Here is a 22087-nt window from a genome sequence, read left to right on the forward strand (position 1 = left end):
GGCCGAGCTGAAAAGCCTTTTTTTAAAAATGAGCTTCAAATTTTTTAGCTCAAACCTATTAAATCTCGGGTTAAGCCAGGCCGGCCCAACAGGCCTAGCCCATAGTGACGGCTCTAGTGCCAGCCTACTATTGTCATTAGGATACACATTGGGTAGGATAAATTATGATATGTAATATAGAAATTCGATTGACATAATCTTCTTGAATTGATGCATGAATCAAGATATATCAATTGCTAAGAAAATCTATATTATATTCTTTCATGTTACAATGTTTAGATGAGTTTTCATTGTTGGTAAATGCCTGACCAATCGTACGAGAAATTACCTATAAGAACGTATTGTAGATTATTTTTTTTAGAGACTGAAGCTAGTTTTGATATTACTATTTCCTTGTTTGTGCAATTGTTCAATGTACATTAGTTATACACTCTATTTGATATTATCCTATGTATAATTAATAGATAACAAACAATGATATTAGCAAATATTGTATTAATAATTAATTTTTTTAATAAAATGTATAATACATATTAATATTGTATTAATAATTAATTTTTTTAATAAAACGTATAATACATATTATTTTTAATAAATACTATATTAATAAATAATGTGAACTTAACTAATATCTGAATTACTAATCTCTAATATTATTGTTTTAAATTTAGTATAATGTTTTCAACACTATTCTTTACAACCTTCCAAACGACTTGTAAATAGTAAAGGGAAAAACAAAGTGAAGCTCTCCACGCGCCTGTTTATATAAGAATGAGCATTGAGCATTTGTAATAACAACATTGTATACGCGGTTGAGTTGTCTCTATCTCTCTTCTCATGAATCTCTTGACTTTGACTTCTCCTTTCATTTTGCTCAAGCCCCTCAATTATTCAAATAGTTCTTTTTTCATCATCTTTTAGTACTATATATACTACTATTGATGAACAACCCACATATCCTCAAATTATTTATCCAATTCTGTCTTTTTGTGATACTGGGGCTGTGCAAAGCAACAAGATGAAGTGGGTGTCAGTGAAAAATGAAGGGAAGATGTTATTCAAGTCTAAACTGAAGTTGGTTGCTTTAGCTGGGCTAGTTCTATCTGTTCTTTCTTTATTAACCCATTTTCTTCTAGCTAAACATACATATGGGATTGTTTATGAGTACCATTCTTCAGTTACAATCATGTCATGGATGCCTAAATTCAAGAAATCAGATCTCTCCATTAGTAATGTAATGTGCTTAATAAAACCCCTCCAAGATCTCATCTTTAGTCCTTTCTCTTAATTTTCTTGAACTTTTTTTTGCTTCAGTTTCTGTTTCAGACTGATGCTCTTGCTTCATGTGAGTTCATGGTGACAAAATTAGTTTCATGTTATTCTGGTTTTTGGGGTCTGCTGATGCAATGTAATGTGCTTAAACCCCTCAAAAATCTAATCTTTAGTTCTTCATGTTTTGATTCTTTAACTTTTTGTTTTAGCTTCAAAATCCCTCTTTTAGATTGCTGCATTTGCTTTGCTTGAGTTATTGGTTAAAAAATTGTTTCCTGATACACTTTTTTTGGTGTCTGCTAATGTTATGTAATGTGCTTAAATCCCTTCAAGATCTCATCTTTAGTTATTCCTGTTTTTTATTTTTTAAACTTTTTATGCTAAACTACAAATCCCTATTTTAGATTGCTGCAATTGCTTGTTTGAGTTAATGGTAATATGCTTAGTTTGTTCTTTTTTGGGGTCTGATAATGTAATGTGTGATTAAACCTGTGTTGTTCGGAATCTTCAAAAATTTCAATGAGTGTGTGCCGGATACTCCAAAAAGTAGTGCATTTTGGAGAATCTGACAGGGGTGTGGCAACAATTGGAGAGTCCGAGCAATATAGGCTTAACCCCTTCCAAGATCTCATCTTTAGTTCTTCCTGTTTTAATTTTCTAACTTTTCTTGAGCTTCAAATCCCTGTTTTAGACTGCTGCATTCTCTTGCTTGAGTTAACGGCAATAACTATAGTTCATGTTACTCTTGTGTTTTGCCGGGGGCTGATGGATCTGAATGGTTAGTTACTGTTGCTGGAGCTGATTATGTGTATTCTTGTTGGCTACTGATGGAACGCTTTCTCATGCAGCATCCATCTTACAGTAGACTATGGGCTCCAGTTAGACATTTTGAATCTTTACATCCTCTTGCAAATCGAAGTGGAGATTATGCAGGTTAGATTCACCTTCATATTTTTTGTGGCCTATATCATGCCAATTATAGCAGTCTTTGGTAATTTGTTTGGCATTTCGAAATTGTAATGTTCCCAATCACTTATAACTGTAGTTCAAGGTTGAGATATTGTTGATTAACCAATTAATGTGACTTGTGAGATACAATAATTATTAGGAAATAATCGAGTTAAGGACCATATTTTCCCTGACTAATCAGTTTCCGGCCCAAGTGTTCGTTCATCCATCTTCAATCAAATAAAGACGAACATCTCCATTTAGATGTTTCCTAACTCTAATCAAAACCTGAAGTAAATATTAAGCTGTCAACTACATCTGAGGACAGTTGCATTATGTCCATTCATCTATATAGTTCCAGATGCAATATTTTTCTGTTTTACAAAGGGCATGTGAACTTACTTTTAGAAAATCATGTGCAAGTAACAAGCGTTTTGCTTGAATCAATGCTCTCCAGCTGCTTAAGTTGATGTACTTTAAGCAACTTAACTTAAACAGTTAAATGAGTGGAGTGTGGTAAGGAATATTTGGTATTTCTGGATGAATTAACTAACTGTAAACTCCATAAGATATTTTGACATTTCTATAATCCATTTTGTGACCTTCTGAAATCTGCCTTGATATTTTCATAGTGGAGTTCTTGCATATGCTGCAATTGGCCATTTCTTATCCAGTGCCAATCCTTTTACTATATTAATATAATCTGAGGCTAGGCCAACTTCACACATCTTCTTTAGTAACCTTTAACATCCATTCTGGAATAAAATGTTTGAAAAATGTGTAAGTAGAAATTTTCTGCTGTGCTTGGTGTTTTCCATTTCTTTTTCTACTCGTTACTATTTGTTTCAATTGTGACCTTGTTGCAGCTCCTGAAATGCAATCAACTGGATTCATCTTTGTCAAGATACGTGGGGGTTTCCATGAGATTAGGAATGCGGTAAGGTATCCTCTGGTGCATAATAGGCTTGCTTTTAAATACTCCAGTAATTTATTAGGCTTCAATTGTCTGGCAGATTTCTGATGTTGTTGTAGTTGCGAGACTCCTCAACGCTACCCTGGTCATTCCAGAGATCCAATCAACCACAAGCAGCAAAGGAATAAGGTTCTGTCAAATTTATTAAATCTGGAGAATTGATGCAAAAATTGAATGATACTAGTCTTTTTTCCATAAAGATGAGATATCTTTTTTTTTTAAAAAAAAAAAAACAGAAAGAGAAATGATGGGACATTGGCCTCAGCTCTCAACTTTTCTTAATCAGTAGAGGATAGTCTTTTTGATAACCTTAAGAGTGTGAAGGCAGAACGTACAGAATAGCCAATACATACTATTGCTTTCAGAGCTCAACTTATGGAGTACATTTAAAATATTAATGGAATGATTATCTATATTACATACAACTGCAAAATGGCTAAACTGCCTGATCGAGTCGTTATACATTTTGCTACTTCATTTTTGCAGCACTCAGTTCAAAAGTTTCCCGTACCTCTATAATGAGGATCAGTTCATAGCAGCACTAGCAAAAGATGTCAAAATTGTAAAAACCCTTCCAAAAGATCTGAAAGGAGCGAGGAGAAAGAAAGAAATTCCTTCATTTAAAGTTCCCCATGGGGCATCCCCATATTTTTACCTGCACCATGTTCTTCCTATGTTGACTAAGCACTCTGTGGTTGAACTTCTTGTTCATAGTGGTGGATGCTTGCAGGTAACATCCATTACCTTTATTTCAAATAAAATATGCCCTTGGATTTTACTTTTTTTTTTAAGATCATAATATTACACTGATGGTTTGTTGCATTAGAATTTACAAATGTGGATTATTTCAAAAGAAGTTTTACGAGGACATCCAATTCGATAAAGTAGGAGAATCATAATTTTGGAAGAGGTGGAATCATTTTCATCTCTATTACACAAGCTCTTCTGCATTCATGCAACCAAGTTTGACTTGAAATGGAAGCATAATAGTGACTCTTTTCTTTTTCACCCTTTTTTTTTTTTTTTGATAACCAACTCTTTCTTATATCACCATTCATCTACATAAGCATGTACCTCCTAATCTTTGATCTCCAGTAAAGTAATTGTTTGCTGACTTCTCATCTTTATACTAGTACTCAAAGACCCAATAGTTGTTACATATCTATAAAACTATGGAACATTATGCTTTGCGGAAAGAATGCTGTAAATTGTAGAAGGTTGAGTTCAATTTAACTTTTTAGATAATGTATTGTAAATATGTGTCATCCATTAATTGGAAATATTTTAGCTGTGTTTGGTTCAGCATATTTATTGTTGCAATGCTGCTTGACACTTTGTTCTTCTTTTGAATATGCAGTCCTATTTCTTCATTCTTCTTTTCTGATGATCTATGCATCCGCTCTTCATGTCCATTCTGACCATACTGTTTCTTCACATTTTGACTGTCATGTTTTACTGTGTATGAGTCAGTCTATCCTGCCTCCACCACTTGTTGAGTATCAAAAGCTGAGATGCAGGGTTGCTTTTCATGCCTTACGGTTCAGAGAGGAGGTCCAAATTCTCGCTATTAAAATCTTGAATAGGTAACTTACTAATTTCTATTACTCATTGAAATGAAGATTGTTTTTGGTTATGCTTATTTCTTGTGTTCTCACAGAATAAGAGCTTCAGGACAACCATTTATTGCCTATGATCCGGGGATGACCAGAGATGCTTTAGCATATTATGGTTGTGCAGAACTTTTTCAGGTATGTTCAGAACTTGGGAGCATCATATGGCGAACCAAGGTTTAGCTTTGCACATATTATTTGTCTTGTATCTGACGTATGTTCTGCCCATATATTTTTCCTCTAGGATGTACATACTGAACTCATCATGCACAGGCGTGCATGGATGATAAAACGTGGAATTCTGAAGAGGAATCTTTCTTCAGATTCAGCAGAACAATATCGTAATGGCTTGTGTCCTCTCATGCCTGAAGAGGTACCTTGCATCCTTCAGTTTAATATAAAATCTTCCCACGAATTCTTGCATTACTAAATATGAGAACTTGTGACGTCCTTCCTAGCAATAGTTTCAAGACCAACTTATCTAATGCTTTTCATGTTAATTGCCCCTTTTCATACGATGGGGCTTGTCTTACTGTGGTCATTTGTTCTTCATGTCTCTGTATTACCTCAGTAAGTTAAGACATGGGAAGGTATGTATTGAGAAACGTAATTCATTATAATATATAGGTATATATTGAGAAAATTTTGTTTGAAATAATATTTAGTCAAGTGAATTTTCTGACAGATTGGTATTCTCCTTCGAGCATATGGTTACTCATCCGACACTATCATTTATATATCTGGCGGAGAGGTCTTTGGTGGGGTGAAGAAGTTAATTCCACTGCATGCTATGTTTGAGAATGTTGTTGATAGGACTTCCTTAAGCTCTCCTCTGGAGTGGGATAAAGTATATGGTCAGGAGGCAAACCTTGTTGACCAATATTCAATACCTCCACCTTCAGATAATGTGGTCATGAGATCACAGGCATGGAAAAATTCTGGCCCACGACCTCGTCCACTACCACCTCCCCCAGCACGACCGAAGATGTACAATGTTGAAGGTTGGTGGGGTTGGGTAGCCGAGAGTGACGATGAGCCGGAAAGTACCATCATGGAGTTGAGAACTAATGCTCATCGGTTACTGTGGGAAGCAATTGACTATATGGTTTGCACTGAAGCAGATGTATTCATCACTGGATTTGACCGTGATGGTAAAGGAAACCCAAATCTTGCTAGTTTGGTTGTGGGTCATAGACTGTATCAGTTTCCTGCATCTAGAACTTATGGTCTGGACAGGTAATGTATTCCGAAGCAAACAATCCTTTTGGGCATTTACTCACTCATTCTTTTCCTACTGATCATGTCTTATTCACACTTCTTATTTTTCTCTCTGTACTCCAAATGTTCTCTTTTTCTCCTAAATTAGGGCCAGGGTTGGTAAATGGGCTTAAAGTTGGTTCTATTTCATGACTGAATAAAACAACTTAGCTACAAAAATAATTGGTGTTACTGGTGTTACTTGTGAAACTAAGGGTGTGTTCCGTATGGAGAATGTTTTTCAGTTTTTCCACTTTCGGTTGTTCATAGTTTTTGGAAAATATTTTCTCTAGGAAAACAAGTTCCTTAAAAATGAGAAAATGACTTCCCTAGTGGAAGTAGGGAAAACAAGTTCCACAACTAGCATTCCACATTGATTTCGTCCTCCCCACCCTTCAACACACCTCATCTTCACCCCACCCTGTACCCCCATCCCCCCCACCCCACACCCCTACCCCACCCCCACCTCCCATAATTTTTGTCTAGATTATATACAAATGCTATTAGGATATTAATTTTTGTACTTATGTACTGAACTTAAGCCTGGCAGCGGAACCGGTAACGGAACTACCGAATCGGCACAGATCGGAACCGGCGTCCTCCGTGCGGAAAAAGACCGGAACCGGTAGTTCCGGAATTTTTTCCTTGTACTATACCGGTCCGGGACAGTACTGAACCGGACCGGTAAACCGGGATAACAACTCTTTTTTTAAAAAAAAAAAAATTAATTATTAAAATTAAAAAATTACGAAATATTTCTTTTAAAAGTCTAATTTAAAATTAAAAAATTACGAAATATTTCAATCTTTAAAAGTTTAAACTCTATTTAAATTTCAATCTTTAGAAGTTTAACTTTCAAACTTTAAAAGTTTATATTTTAAACTTTAAAAGTTTAAATTTCAAAGTTTAAAAGTTTATATTTTAAACTTGGGATGAAGGCAAATATATCTCCGAACTATCGTAAATGGTATGCAGATACCCTCCATCATACTTTTGGGACATTGGTGCCCCTGTCGTCCATAAACTAGAGCGTATATACCCTTCACTCTAACGGAAGACTATATAGGGACACGTGGTGCAATCTTATCTGTCGGATAGGCGGATAAGATTATGACACGTGTATGTCTGTTAGTATAGAGGGTATATATGCTCTAATTTTTGGACGACAGGGGCACCAATGTCCCAAAAGTATGATGGAGGGTATCTGCATACCATTTATAATAGTTCGGGGGTATATTTGTCCTTTTTCTCTCTTAAAAGTTTAAATTTCAAACTTTGATTTTTATTTTTTTTTAAATTTCAAATTATAACTTAAGTTTCAACCTTGTCATTTGAAAATATAATTAAAAAAAGAGATGTATTAAAATTGAAAACAATAATAAAAAAAAAAAGATTAAGGCGAATAACCTATAGTTTATTAATAAAAAGTAAATAGTATAATTTGAGTTACAAAATATTAGTAGAAGACTTAATCTACACAACCACCTTCTAGGAAGGGTTCTATTTGAATTAGACCTCAAATTATCATACTAATAGTTCATGGTACCAAGCAAGTCTTGTCTTAAATCATTTAACATTTCTCTAGTAACATGATCTAGAATTGGTTGATCGGCTAGTTCCTCCAATACATCAGTGCCGTCATCACTAAGATCTTGCAACATTTCATCAATATCATTTTCAAATTGGGTAGGTAAAGCTGGGCCCCATAACTCCTCTCGGCATTAATCTAATCTCTAAATAACACTGATATCTCCAAGCTGTCTGCTGCTAATGAATACCTATGCTCTCTAATTTGAAATCTTGTTGCACTAAAAGGGCCTTCCGAAGCTACTGAAGATGCTTGAATAGCTAACACATCCCGAGCCGCCGGTTGAAGTTTTGGAAATCCCTTGCCATGATTGCTCCACCAATCTAGAAGATCAGGTAAACCTTGTGAATCCTTATCCGTACACTAATTAATATATGCTTCAAAATCATTTTTTTCCTCATGACTAAGTTCAAGATAACTTTCTAGCATATCATCAACATTATCTTCATTATATCTACACCTAGATGTTTCAAGTTCTTCATTACGTACTACATTTATTCTACCTGAATTATACAAGTCATACAATTTTCTAGCTTCAATTTTTATACTATCTTTAACAATTGTCAAGCTAGTTGTTTCAAAATCTTAAATATCTAAATTTAAATATATTTTTTCAACCATTCGTGATGAACCTACATCTTTGTAAGATGGGTTTAAAAAACAAGCAGTTAAATAAATTTGAGAAATAGGAAAACAATATTTTTAAAATTTTTCAATCAGACTTAACAGAATCTTCAAATCTTGGTTTATTTTTGAATTTATAAAACTTATTAGAAATAGCACAAATATTTGGTAAACAGAGCAAATAGTTGGATAATTAAGTCCAAAAATTTGTTTTGTAGCTAAATAAAAAACTTTTAAAAATTCTGTAAGTTCTTTTACGTCATTCCAATCATTTTCATCATGTATATAGTCCATATTTGAATTATGAGCATTACAAACCATTTGTAAAGGTTTTCTCTATTCATAAGCGACTTGAAACATTTCAAATAAAGAATTTTATCTAGTACACAGTGATTTTGTAATTTTTCTAGGGGGCAGATTAAATTCACGACAATGATTTTCAAATTCTCTATGTCTAGACTTTACTTGACATTTAAAAATAAAATGACATGCAGTTTCACGTTTTATGCAACCATAACTATATATTGTTATACCATTTCTAACAATCAAATTATATATGTATGCAACAAACCTAATATGAAAATCATCAATATAAATAGGGCAAAGAGTCTGTTTTAGTATTTCAACTGTAGATGTATTATTAGAAGCATTATCTAGGGTGACACTAATTATTTTATCACAAATTTCATAGTTTTGTAAAATGTCTACAATAGTTTGAGCTATGTAACTACCGATTTTATGCATTTTACAATATTTATAACCTAAAATTCGTTTTGGCATAATCCAATTTTCATCGATCCAATGGGCAGTAATAGTGAAATAATCATTACCATTAACACTATGACCCATATCAGAAGTAATAGTCAATTTACAAGTATTGTAATAAAATAAACAACGAAGATATTTAAAATGTTGACCTTGTTAATTAGAAAATAGCCTTTTTAATTGTGTTTCTTGTAAAACCTTTAAAATGTGGATTATACACAATTTGAATATAATGAATAAAATTGAGATTTTCAGCAAAACTAAGGGCAAGCCAATAACAACAGTCATTTTAGCTAATTCTTCAAGATCTTTTTCTCTACTATATGAGCGTTGTGTACTAGGGCTAGAAACATTAGAAGAGTTTAATTGCGATTGGACCATATTAGAGCCTGTTACTCCTACAAATGCATTAGGAAAGGGGTACCATTCTTTTTAGCTTTGGCTACAACTTTAGTATGCAAAAATTCATTTTTACAACATCCCATTAAATGATTACTCAAATGTCCTGTCCCATCCTGTTTTCCCACAGTTTTATGATTCATTCTATGTTTACATTTATTGCAAATAGCTTGTGTTTTATCTTCACTTTGAGTCATAAATTGTCACATAACAGATTTTTTAGTAGAGATTAGAGACATGAGAGTTGAGAGAATAAAAGATGAAGAATATTTGTGAGTAAAAATAACGAAAGTTTGGGGGATTTTATAGTTAAAAAATAGGACAAAAATGTAAATTTTAACACTTAAGGGTATTAAAAAGAGTTTGGGTGGGGGGTAGGGGAGTGTTTTGGGGGGTTAAAGGCTGAAATAGCCATTGGGTGGGGCCCAATACCCTCTACCCAACGGCTTGCAATGGCTATATTTGATTTAATTATTAAAAAAAATAAAAATTGAGTCGGACCAAAACCGGCAAAAAATCTGTTGTGGCAATTTATGACAAAGTGAAGATAAAACACAAGTTATTTGCAATAAATGTAAACATAGAATGAATCATAAAACTTTTGGAAAACAGGGTAGGACATGTTATTTGAGTAATCATTTAATGAGATGTTGTAAAAATGAATATTTGCATGTGAAACCTGTAACCGAAGCTAAAAAAAATGGTACCCCCTTCCTAATGCATCTGTAGGAGTAGGGGGTTCTAATGTGGTCCAATCGCAATTAAACCCTTCTAATGTTTCTGGCCCTAGTAGAGAAAAAGATCTTGAAGAATTAGCTAAAATGATTGTTGTTATTAGCTTGCCTTTTAGTTTTGCTGAAAATCCCGATTTTATTCATTATATTCAAATTGTGTATAATCCACATTTTAAAGGTTTTACAAGAAATATAATTAAAAATGCTATTTTTGATTATCAAGGTCAACATTTTAAATATCTTCGTTTGTTTTATTTTAATACTTGTAAATTGGCTATTACTTTTAATATGAGTCGTAGTGTTAATGGTAATGATTATTTCACTATTACTGCCCATTGGACTATGCAAAAAAGAATTTTAGGTTATAAATGTTGTGAAATGCATAAAACTGATAGTTACATAATTCAAACTATTGTAGATGTTTTACAAAACTATGAAATTTGTGATAAAGTAATGAGTGTCACCTTAGATAATGCTTCTAATAGTACATCTGCGGTTGAAATACTAAAACCGAGTCTTTGCCCGATTTTTATTGATGGTTTTCATATTAGGTGTGCTGCACACATATATAATTTGATTGTTAGAGATGGTATAACAATGTATAATAATGGTTACATAAAATGTGAAATTGCATGTTATTTAATTTTTAAATGTCAAGTAAAGTCTAGATGTAGAGAATTTGAAAATCATTGTCGTGAATTTAATCTTTCCCCTAGAAAAATTCCAAAATCAATGTGTACTAGATGGAATTCTTTATTTGAAATGCTTCAAGTCGCTTATAAATATAGAAAACCTTTACAAATGCTCATAATTCAAATATGGACTAGACTTGATTGGAATGACGTAAAAGAACTTTTAAAAGTTTTTATTTAGCTACAAAACAAATTTTTGGACTTTATTATCCAACAATTTGCTCTGTTTTACCAAATATCTGTGATATTCTAGTAAATTTTATAAATTCAAAAAAATACCAAAATTTGAAGATTATGTTAAATCTATGATTGAAAAATTTAAAAAGTATTTTTTTCCTATTCCTCAAGTTTATTTAACTGCTTATTTTTTAAACCAAACTTACAAAGATGTAGGTGCATCACGAATAACTGAAAAACTATATTTAAATTGAGATATTCAAGATTTTGAAACACCTAGCTTGACAACAATTAAATATAGTATAAAATGGAAGCTAGAAAATTGTATGGTTTGTATAATTCTCGTAGAATAAATGTAGTACGTAATGAAGAACATGAAACTTCTAGGTGTAGATATAATGAAGATAATATTGATGATATGCTAGAAAGTTATCTTGAACTTAGTCATGAGGAAAAAAATGATTTTAATGCATATATTAATCAGTGTACGGAAACTATTAAGCATTCACAAGGTTTACCTGATCTTCTAGATTGGTGGAGCAATCGCGACAAAGGATTTTCAAAACTTCAACCGGTGGATCGAGATGTGTTAGCTATTCAAGCATCTTTAGTAGCTTCGGAAGGCCCTTCTAGTGCAGCAAGATTTCAAATTGGAGAGCATAGGTATTTATTAGCAGCTGACAGCTTGGAAATATCGGTATTATTTAGAGATTGGATTAATGTCGAGAGAAAGAGTTATGGGCGTCCAACTTTACCTACCCAATTTTAAAATGATATTGATGAAATGTTGCAAGATTTTAGTGACGACGACATTGATGCATTGGAGGAATTAGCCGATCAACCAATTCAAGATCATGTTACTAGAGAAATGTTAAATAATTTAAGACAAGACTTGCTTGGTACCATGAACTATTAGTATGATAATTTGAGGTCTAATTCAAACAAAACTATTTCTAGAAGGTGGCTTTGTAGATTAGGTCTTCTACTAATATTATGTAACTCAAATTGTACTATTTAATTTTTATTAATAAAACTATAGGCTATTCACCTTAATCTTTTTTTTAATTATTGTCTTCAATTTTAATACAAGTCTTTTTTTATTATATTTTCAAGTGATGGTTATAATTTAAGTTTGAAACTTAAACTTTTAAAAGGACAAATATATCCCCGAGCTATTATAAATGGTATGCAAATACCCTCCGTTATACTTTTGGGACATTGATGCCCCTGTTGTCAAAAAATTAGAACATATATATACCCTTTATACTAACGGACATACACATAATCTTATCCGACAGATAAAATTGCATCACGTGTCCTATAGTCTTCCGTTAGAGCGAAGGGTATATACGCTCTAGTTTATAGATGACAGGGGCATCAATGTCTCAAAAGTATGACGGAGGGTATCTACATACCATTTACGATAGTTCGGGGGTATATTTGTCTTTTGTCCCAAGTTTGAAACTTGAACTTAAAAGATTGAAATTCAAACTTTTAAAATATAAACTTTTAAAGTTTGAAATTTAAACTTCTAAAGATTGAAATTTAAATAGAGTTTAAGCTTTTAAAGATTGAAATATTTCGTAATTTTTAATTTTAATAATGAATTAATTGTTTCTTAAAAAAGAGTCATTATCCCGATCCGGTCCGGGACGGTACAAGGAAAATTTTTTGGAACTATCGGTACCGGTCCAGTTTCAGTTCCGGTCTTTTTCTACACAGAGGACGCCGGTTTCGGTCGGTGCCGATTCGATAGTTCCGCTGCCAGGCTTACTGTCTTCTCTCTTTGTATGAATATATTCACAAGCATCAATTAGATCCTTTATATAGGCGTAAGTAGCAACCTCTTGTCCAATTGCAGAGCCAGAAATTTCACGAAGGGTGTCCAGGTGCTTAAGTGAGCCTGGTCTTCTTAAAAAGTGGATAAAAAGAGCTGCTACTAGTGAGATACGAACACTTGAAGTTTGCGTGTCTTGTCTCTTTCAAGGCGCCTTGAAGGCTGAAACCACTGGGCTACATGCCTACATTACATTGTTGTGTCAAGGGTGTCTAGAATATGTTATTTAACTACTTTGTTTATCATTTTACTTGTATATACGGTATAATTTTCCGACGAAGGTGTCCAATTGGACACCCTGACATGAGTGTAACTACACCCCTGCTCTTGTCATCCCGATTCAACTCGAATTAGTTTTAGCTCATAGCTCACATTTCCCTAGCACATGTAGCTCACATTGCTCTCTCCAACACATGTAGCTCTCTAGCTCATGACACTCTCAGCTCAGCAATTTCCCCCTCTTTGACGATGACAAACTCATAACATCCCACAACAAAAACTTGACACTTCATTGTAGTCGCATGTGCACTCAGGTGCAATTCTTTTCCCTAAGAACCAACTCCGTGTTTATCATCAAGACTTAGTAAGATCTGAAGCTCTTAGCTAAGTTTTCTCTGGGACTAACCTTTCGCTCATAGCAACCAGTAAAGAGGCTAGGTTAAGTAAACCTGCTCAGATCCATATCATATTTTCTCAAGGACCAGGTTCACTCATAACTCTTGCTTCAAGGACCTGATTCGTTCAGCAAACTGTTCCAGTGTCAATAGTTAGGAACCAGGTTCTTTCTTCATCAATGATCTTAGAGTTATGTAGTATTTTAATCAACTCAATTTTCCCCTTTTTGGTATCATCAAAAAGCAACAGTGTTTAGTATAATCCTCATGAAAGAAAAGTAGTATTTATTTCCAACTCGAGAACACATCAACGCCAAAATGGAAGATATTTTGATGCATCCTTTTAATTCATACCGACCAAACCAAATAGATTATTACATTAACTTGCAACACTGCCATGAAATAAGATAGTTTTTGGTCTTGGTTTTCAAAGGGTGACCTGAAAATAAGTTCGTTTGCTAAAAGAAGGAAGGTTTATAAGTGTGTGTTTCCAAGTAATTTTGTTGAGGGAAGCAGTGACGTTCTCCAATTCTTCTCCTTGCCTTCTTCAATTTTGATCATCTGGATAATCAGATTTTTGCTCCTTGAACTTCTTTTTTCCCAATGAAAAAACACTTCTTACTTTTTTTTTATGCTTAATTAGTTCTATTGTAGGCATCAAGTAGATGCATAAAAGTTACAAAAGCTTAGTAGCAAAAGGTCAGCTCTCCTTTACATTGTTAGTTAAGAGTCAGGGAGCTGACAAAGTTCAGAAATGTGTCAGGGGGCTGACAAAGTTCAGAAATGTGTCAGGGGCTGACAAAGTTCAGAAATTAATCAGGGGAATCTAGAGGGGATAAATAAACCCAAATATACAAAAACATGAGGCAATTAGCTTTTAAAGATTGGTAGGTAGTTGATATTCCATCAAAGCATCTTCTCTTCGTTTCATTCCAGATACTCTAAAAAATGGCTCCAGGTATCATCTTCCAGATTCTCTTGATGGTGCTATCAACTTTCCAGCAACTCCAGCTTATCAAAACATCCCTGATATTCCAAGGCATGACCCATTTGAGGCCAAAAAGAGCTAAAAACATACTCCATAAGTCTGCTGCTACTTCATCCAATCACATCAATTTGATGGACTGATATCGAAGGAACTGAGTTCTTCATCAGTCTGTCTATCACTTCAGCTCTTCATCAATATTCAGCATTGAATTTTGTGAACATCAACCATTCCGCACATAATACTTGCAATGAAAACCCTCCTTTGTTGTCAACAATATCCTGTTAAGATTTTAGTCCTTACTTCACATGGTTTCCTTCACGCATTTGGCTTATTTTCTCCTATTTTTCAAAGTTTCTTCCTCATTGGTAAATATAGTAATGTTTCCATATTTTTCGTGCTCCTTCTCTAGATTTGTCGCGATTCCAATTCTTCATGGAATCTTCTATACACTTGGAATCTGCCTTGGCTTAATTATCAACAGTCTCTTCCAGTTCACCGTGATGGACCTGGTTTTTTCAGTGTTTCTTTACTGCATATGATGCACTTCTTGATAACAACTCTCTATTTTGATCATGCTAAGAAATGTTTCTGTTGTAGTACACTTCTTGGTAGCAACATGGAAAGGGACTTGTTCCTTGTAATATCTTGTTATGAATACTATCAGTCCTTTGTTTTTCTTTCTCAAAAAAATACTACCGGTCCTTTGTTGAGACATGTGAAGGACCTGGTTCTTGCATATCTTAGTTATGTTTTGCTACTTTATTGTTAATCTTCAGAGCTTCATATTGTAAGCCTTGGCTCATAGCTCTCTAGCTTGCTCTTCCTAGAACATGTAACTCTCTGGCTCTATGTTGCTCGGACTCTTCATGAATGTCAATGGGTGACACTGGTACAACATCATTTTTGGAGAGTCCGAACAACATAGCTCTAGCTCATGACACTCTCAGCTCAAGCACAAAATACTACAAGTATGCTAGTTTGTTGAACTGTAACTCTAATGGGTATTACATGTTAACCTGCATTTGGATGTAAAAGACAACAATTAGTTTTCTTTTCCAGTTTTTGCAAGCACTGTAAAAATGTTTGGAACTTTTGTCAATCAAATTCCATTAGAGAACATTCAGTTTTTGCAAAATTGGAAGTTTCCTCTAATGGCGTATGGTTGAAAAAAAAATGGGTGGGACAGTTATATTCCAGTGTTTGCAAGCAAACGCAGTTGCTTTAGTGACATGACTTGCACTGTAGCTCACCCTGCAAACCATTGATTAAACTCTGAGTTGAATCGTAAAAGATGTAATTGAATCTGAATTTGTTATTAACCTCAGTTGTCCACATTTCTTCAACTTTTCTAATCTATGGTCATTCTTATTCCTTTAATCAAGATACTGGGAGTATGCTAGAACTGCAACTCTTCATGGCTTTATTGCACTAATCTCTTGTTCCTTCATACATTAAATGGAATATGTATGCCCAATGGAAGGTTGTGTTGATAAGACAGGGTAAGTTTCAATAGTTGACACAAATCCATATTTGATAACAAAATACTAGGTGTTTGAATATGAGACCTGGTAATTCCCGCAGGTTTCACTTGTTAGTTGACCTCCATGACTGAGAACAGCCAAAGGAAAATGTGTCTTTAGTGTGTAAAATGGAACTTATGGACTAGCACTAAGGTCTGTGCTAGTAGAGTGTATATTTGCTTGTCGTCCAATTTGTGCTTTTTGGCTGCAAAGTCACCTGCATGTCAACCTACTTAGATCTCCATATTTGCCTTCACTATTTGGAGAATTTTTAGTTGTAACACAAATAGGATAATATATTCCTTGACAGGTTTCTGATGTGTTGTTATCTGAGTTAATGCAGGAAAGAAATTGCCAAGCTTTTTGAGGAGATTCACGATACTCTTTATCAACCCAACCACACCTGGATAACCTCACTGCGCAAACAATTAAGAAGAAGTTTAATCGATGGATTGTTGGAGGAATCCAAAATATCCAAATCACGGTCTTTTCTTGCATTTCCAGTTCCTGAATGTTCTTGCATTGCAAATGATTCCATGAAGAGATTAGTCAACACTTCAAGCCCTATGCCAAAATATGATATTCCAGTGTTTTCTGGACAAATAGACCAATGCCCTTCTTGGATGAATGTCCCCACTTCTTCTCAATCAACGGAAGAAACAGAAGAGGAAAATGACAAAGATGATTCTGCCTCCTCAGGTCTGTTCTTGTGGCTGGGTAATGGCGATCAAGAAGGTGATAGCGGAGACATTAGCAGCAAAGAAGAAGCTCTTGTGGAGGATCAAGAAGAACTCGAAGGAGGAGAAAGATAGGAATAGAGAACCAACTTGTCAGAAAAAGAAAAGAACAACTCTCGCTAACTGCATTGGTCTCTTTTTAACAACACATGCAGACTAGGGAAGCTCGTACGACTTGAGGTAAGCTTAGCTAGACCAACAGATGCTCCAACTGACATTTCTGATTGTTGGGAATCCAATTTTCACAGAAGAACAGTTGTAGTTTAGTGTGACACTTGATTTCTGGTAATCTGGATACAAAATGGAAGCTGGTGGTGTAAAGTATTTCACAATTGTGTAGAGCTAGTTAAACAGGAAAGAGTTCAAGTTCTACGCACCGTCGATGTAAAAAATATTTACACAATCACTTCACATGATGAGAGTAGGATTGTAGTAAGTTATAACTCTTATTGATTCTGCTCTATTTTATGATATTTTTAAGGTCCTGTATTTGGGACTTATTAGCATATTACCATGTTCGTTAATCTGTTTTAGCAACTTTCCCTGTTACGTTCATCCCCAATGTGATAATTTGATTAATCGCTAGATCTTACAAGTAAGCACCCTTTCTAAAACAATATTTGTATTTTGCTCCAAGTTTGCTGGATATTAATGTAGAAGTTAAAATGGCCTTGGATTATTCTACCCATGGTAAGAGAGAAGTATAATACATATACTAATAAAATAGTGATATGGTACTTATAAGAGGTGGTTTGATAGTTGGTTAGAGTTATGTGGGTAGTAGTTAAATTTTGGGGTAAATTAAGTAAATATCTCATAAAAACAAAATAATTACAAACATATACCCCTTACATTTATACTCCACTAAATAACTATATTATATACTCCTTAACTAATTTTGTTTAATTGATACTAAATCAGTATATATATATAGTACAATGGAGTCTTGACTTGACCTAGCTTGACCCTACTCCTCTTCTTCTTCTTCTTTGAGTTTTCTAGAGAGAGAATTTTTGGAGAGGATGAACTTTGGGAATTATTTGGGTTTTGGAATAAATGACTTAATTGGGTGAGTTTTGGGGGTTAAAATGACTTATATAGGGGTCCTAGGCTTGGGCAAAACGACATATCTTTGAGTTAAAACAATTGGAAAAAGACCCTAGAACTCCCCTTACTGGAAACTGTTGAAATGGCATGAAGGAGGCCTTCACGAGTCGTCATCATCACCACGACCCGTCAAACGGGTCGTGAAGAATTTCACCTGACAGTGCTTCACTATTTCGGGAATAACTTTTTACTCCGAGATGGGAATTGGCCAAACATGGTGGCGTTAGAAAGAGGACTCAACGACCTTTAATTTTATAGGTCATTGCCCACCTAATTTGTTTTGAGCTAAGAGATATGATCATTTGAAGTTGACCCTAAACTCTAGGTCTAGTAAAAAACCTTTCACGTAAGGCTCCATGAGCCGTGGTGTCTCTCGTGGTCATGATCCAGTAGCTAGGCAATCTTCCCCTTAACCCCTAAAAACTAAGTCAACCTCACGACCCCTCCCACGGCCCGTCAAGGCCTTCACGAGCCGGGAAGTGGCTCGTATGGAGGAGGTCAAGTTGGGAAGCCTCGAGAAGGCTACTGCCTCACCACCACGGTGGCACCACGGGCCGTGGTGGCCACCACAATCCATGAAGGCACATGTGTTCATGGGCAGTGCCTTGGGAAGATGGGGCACCCTTTGCCCATTTCCCTTGGCTCTTACCCCTTGCCCTTGACTTGTTGCCTTCTCACTTAGCCCTAATTAACCTACTAAGCTTCATGGTGTTACAATATCTACCCCTTGGGGACATTCGTCCTCGAATGACGATTTAGACACCTTACAGAAGTAAAGACTCAAGACTAGCAGCCCATCATGCATGCAACATCATAACAATGTACAAAACAAGGAGGAAACATCAACTCCATCTCAAACATATACAATGCATCACAAGGAAGTAGGAACTACATCTAACAACCCATTATGCATGAAATTTCAACATTTCTCATGTTCTTAGGAGGAATTACCTTCTCAAAGCTAAAAGCATACTCAACAAAATCTTATAGAGTCTTTATGCAATTCTACCCTCAAAAAACATAATTAAAACATGTTCAACAATTCATCTCATGAAGCATATAGACAACTCTTACTCAATGCACATAACATGAGGAAAATTAATCATAAAAACTCATTTTCTTACTATACATGAATTTCAAGAACATGCATAACATAAGGAAATCATGGAAAAACACATTTAACACACATGACTCCCAAAACAAGAAAACTCAAGAGGAACTATTTGTTTCAAGCTAGAGTAGGAGTAGAAGGTAAGAAATGATGATAACGGGACATCTTATTGGCCCTCAGCCTCCCAAGTAGCACCCTCAACTAAAACCCTCACAAAAAGGTCACTCCTTAACTCTTTCATGGAAGCAACTTCCTTGTTCTTCTATTAACTTGTCGGTCTAAGATCCCAATTGGTACTTCTAAATTAGGGAGATTCTCATCAACTCTCAACTCTTCTAAGGGATCTATAAATGTCAGATCTCCAACACTCTTATATATCCAAGAGATATGGAAAATCGGGTACACCGGTTCCACTCATTAAGCAACTCTAGTTCACAAGCAACGTTACCAACTCCACTCAAGATCTCTTATGAGCCTACAAAACCGGGACTAAACTTCCCAAACTCACTACACCTGTCAAGGTGAGAATTTCAAGCAAACCCAAATCATGAACATCTAGAACACCCAACAACCTTGCTATGTAAGCACATTATCTCCCCCTTGGGAGTAAGCCTATACGGACTCTTCTAAGCATTATTTCTTTCAATTCTAGGGTCGGAGCAAGTCATCACTAAGCTTTCACATCCATCACTCAAGATGATTTTAAACCATGGTGAATTACACTTCTACCCTTTTTAAAGGAATCTACTCACTCAACACATCTAGGCATTACTTAAACACCTTATTCATCAAATCTATCCACATACCCCAAAACTCATCATGACCAAGTCGGGTTCTACCATCAAATACACATAACCATAATGCAACCCATTTATACCAAAGACAACATCAAAGTCTATCATGACAAGTCTATCAAGTCACAAAAGACAAGAAACACCGAAATCTAAATAAGCATAAAACACATACCGGGAGAAACATTCGGAGGACACTCTTGTTCACCTCTAGCTTAGAGAGCATAGAACCTAATTTGCTTTGGGGCATTCACACCAGAACAAATTGGACCAGATGAAAGGTAAGGTTGAGACCTACGACGACTATTCCCTTCATTTCTAGCAACCGTAGGGCAATGCCTTATCTTATGGACTAACTCACCACAACCGAAGCAAACATTGGAACCCGCTAGGCATTTACCCACATGTCTCCTATCAAACCTAGCACGAAAAGGCCATAGGGACTCATTACTAATTCCTTGCGATTTAGGACTAGACACCCTATCATCATTATACTTAGGAACATTGGAGTAATCTTGTCCAGAAGACCTTTGTCGATTCCTAGAATGACCATGTCCATCGGTCCTCACATGAGAGAAATCACCATCATCATTTCTAGACCTTTTTTTCTCCCTAGCTCTCCCTTCTAGTTTCTCTTCCTCAATTTGTTGAGCATAAGCCATAAGACGAGAAATATTCATATCATGATCAAACATGGCCGTACGACATTCTTTCACTACCAAATCGAATACACCCGACACAAACTTACTCATTCTCAACCTAGGATCGGACACTAGGATGGGCATATTTAGACAATTGGGTGAACCTCAATGCATATTCCTTAACACTTATATTACTTTGCCTAAGGTTAATGAACTCAAGCACTAAAGCTTCTCTCATTTATAAAGGGAAGAACCTGTCTAGAAAAGCACTCTTGAACCTTTCCCACTCTATGGGACCCATTCCTATCGGTCTAGTATCTTTCCACTGATTAAACCAAACTTGAGCAACCCCATTGAGTTGGTAAGAATCCAACTCCGCCTTCTCTACCGGAGTCGCTCCCACAAAGTCCAACACCTTAGAGACTTTATCTATAAACTCTTGAGGATCTTCCTCTATTTTTGACCCATAAAATTCCAGAGTTTCTATCCCAACCTGAGCCAACATTTGAACACCAAACCTAAACTTCTCATTTGTTACTTTCTCTTCCAAATGGTGAATTGGAGCTTGATGAGGAACTTCTTGATCCACATTGTCTTCCCCATTCCTTCTAACGTTAGCCCTTATAGTGGTCATATCCTGAAAATCATCGGGCACAGATTAGGAGAAAGACCTAATAGAGTTAAACTCTATGGCATGACTTAGAGAATGAAGAAGTGAAATTTCCTAAACATCTAATAGCCTCTCATTCATAAATGTGGTGCGCTTCACATTTATGAACAAGACTCTACTAGACGTGGTTTGAGACACCTTAGAACTATTATAAACCTTGTGCTCTGATTATCAAGTTTGTCACGACCCAGGGGTACCCCCTAGATGTAACATGACACATAGAACCCCTAACAACCCCATGTAAGCCACTTAGCATATCACAACATAAGATAATAGAGAAGTATGGAAATTTAAAACATTTTTCAATACAATCAAGGTTTCATAAAATGAAGCGGAAGTCTATTACACTTGTCTCAAACCATCAAATACTTGAAAAGAGTTAGGGACACAACCCATACAAAAGTTCTAACATAAAAGAAAGACATAAAAAGGAAAGGGTGATAAAGTCCTCGATGCTATGAGGACTCACCAAAACTTCTCTTCTTGATCTACTACGAACCTAGCCCCAAGGATGGAAGTCAATATCGCCGAACCCAACATTTGATAAGAATGTAGGCAAAAGTATGTGTTAGTACAATAATGTACTAAATATGATGGCTAGCATAAATCATCAACATAAGCATAATGGAGGCATTAGTCAACATAAGACATATACCAAAATCATAAGAGACAATAACATAAGTCATAAGCATAAGAGACATCATCATAAGACATAGGATATAAGCATAAGAAATAACAACGTAGTCATAGGCATAATCAATGCATCTAGTTTAACATAACATAAGAGAAACACTTCATAAGTCACCTCAAGGCAAGCTTGTGCAATGCATGGATAAGACCCCATAATCCCACCCATGCTAAGCAAGTCATTTTAGGCACTCATTCATATTTATCATCTTTTGATCTCATCCTTAGCTTATTTCTCATAGACAAGGGAACATTTACCTTTAGTCACACATGTATTGGAAGGGCATTTCAAGCTACAATCCAAACTAAGCATACATCATACAAAGAACCTCATATCAAAACATG

The 22087-nt window shown here is 35.2% G+C and overlaps 2 protein-coding genes across 2 annotated transcripts; one reads left to right on the forward strand and one right to left on the reverse strand.

Annotated features, from left to right (window-relative positions):
- The first annotated feature begins 868 nt into the window (after positions 1 to 868).
- On the forward strand, positions 869 to 17244 carry LOC125858493 (O-fucosyltransferase 27). The gene is made up of 10 exons (XM_049538282.1): positions 869 to 1234; positions 2121 to 2205; positions 3087 to 3157; positions 3234 to 3322; positions 3680 to 3923; positions 4664 to 4776; positions 4851 to 4941; positions 5048 to 5176; positions 5489 to 6039; positions 16342 to 17244. The coding sequence occupies exons 1-10, from the start codon at positions 1019 to 1021 to the stop codon at positions 16808 to 16810; spliced, it is 2058 nt and encodes a 685-aa protein (XP_049394239.1). The 5' UTR covers positions 869 to 1018; the 3' UTR covers positions 16811 to 17244.
- Positions 17245 to 19959: 2715 nt separating this feature from the next.
- LOC125859071 (uncharacterized) lies at positions 19960 to 21019 on the reverse strand. Its single transcript, XM_049538806.1, has 2 exons — positions 20640 to 21019; positions 19960 to 20284 (listed from the first exon to the last, which is right to left on the reverse strand). Exons 1-2 carry the CDS (start codon positions 21017 to 21019, stop codon positions 19960 to 19962), a joined length of 705 nt encoding a protein of 234 aa, XP_049394763.1.
- Between the last annotated feature and the right edge of the window lie 1068 nt (positions 21020 to 22087).

This window comes from Solanum stenotomum, chromosome 3, assembly GCF_019186545.1.
Source record: "Solanum stenotomum isolate F172 chromosome 3, ASM1918654v1, whole genome shotgun sequence".
Taxonomy (NCBI): Eukaryota; Viridiplantae; Streptophyta; class Magnoliopsida; order Solanales; family Solanaceae; genus Solanum; species Solanum stenotomum.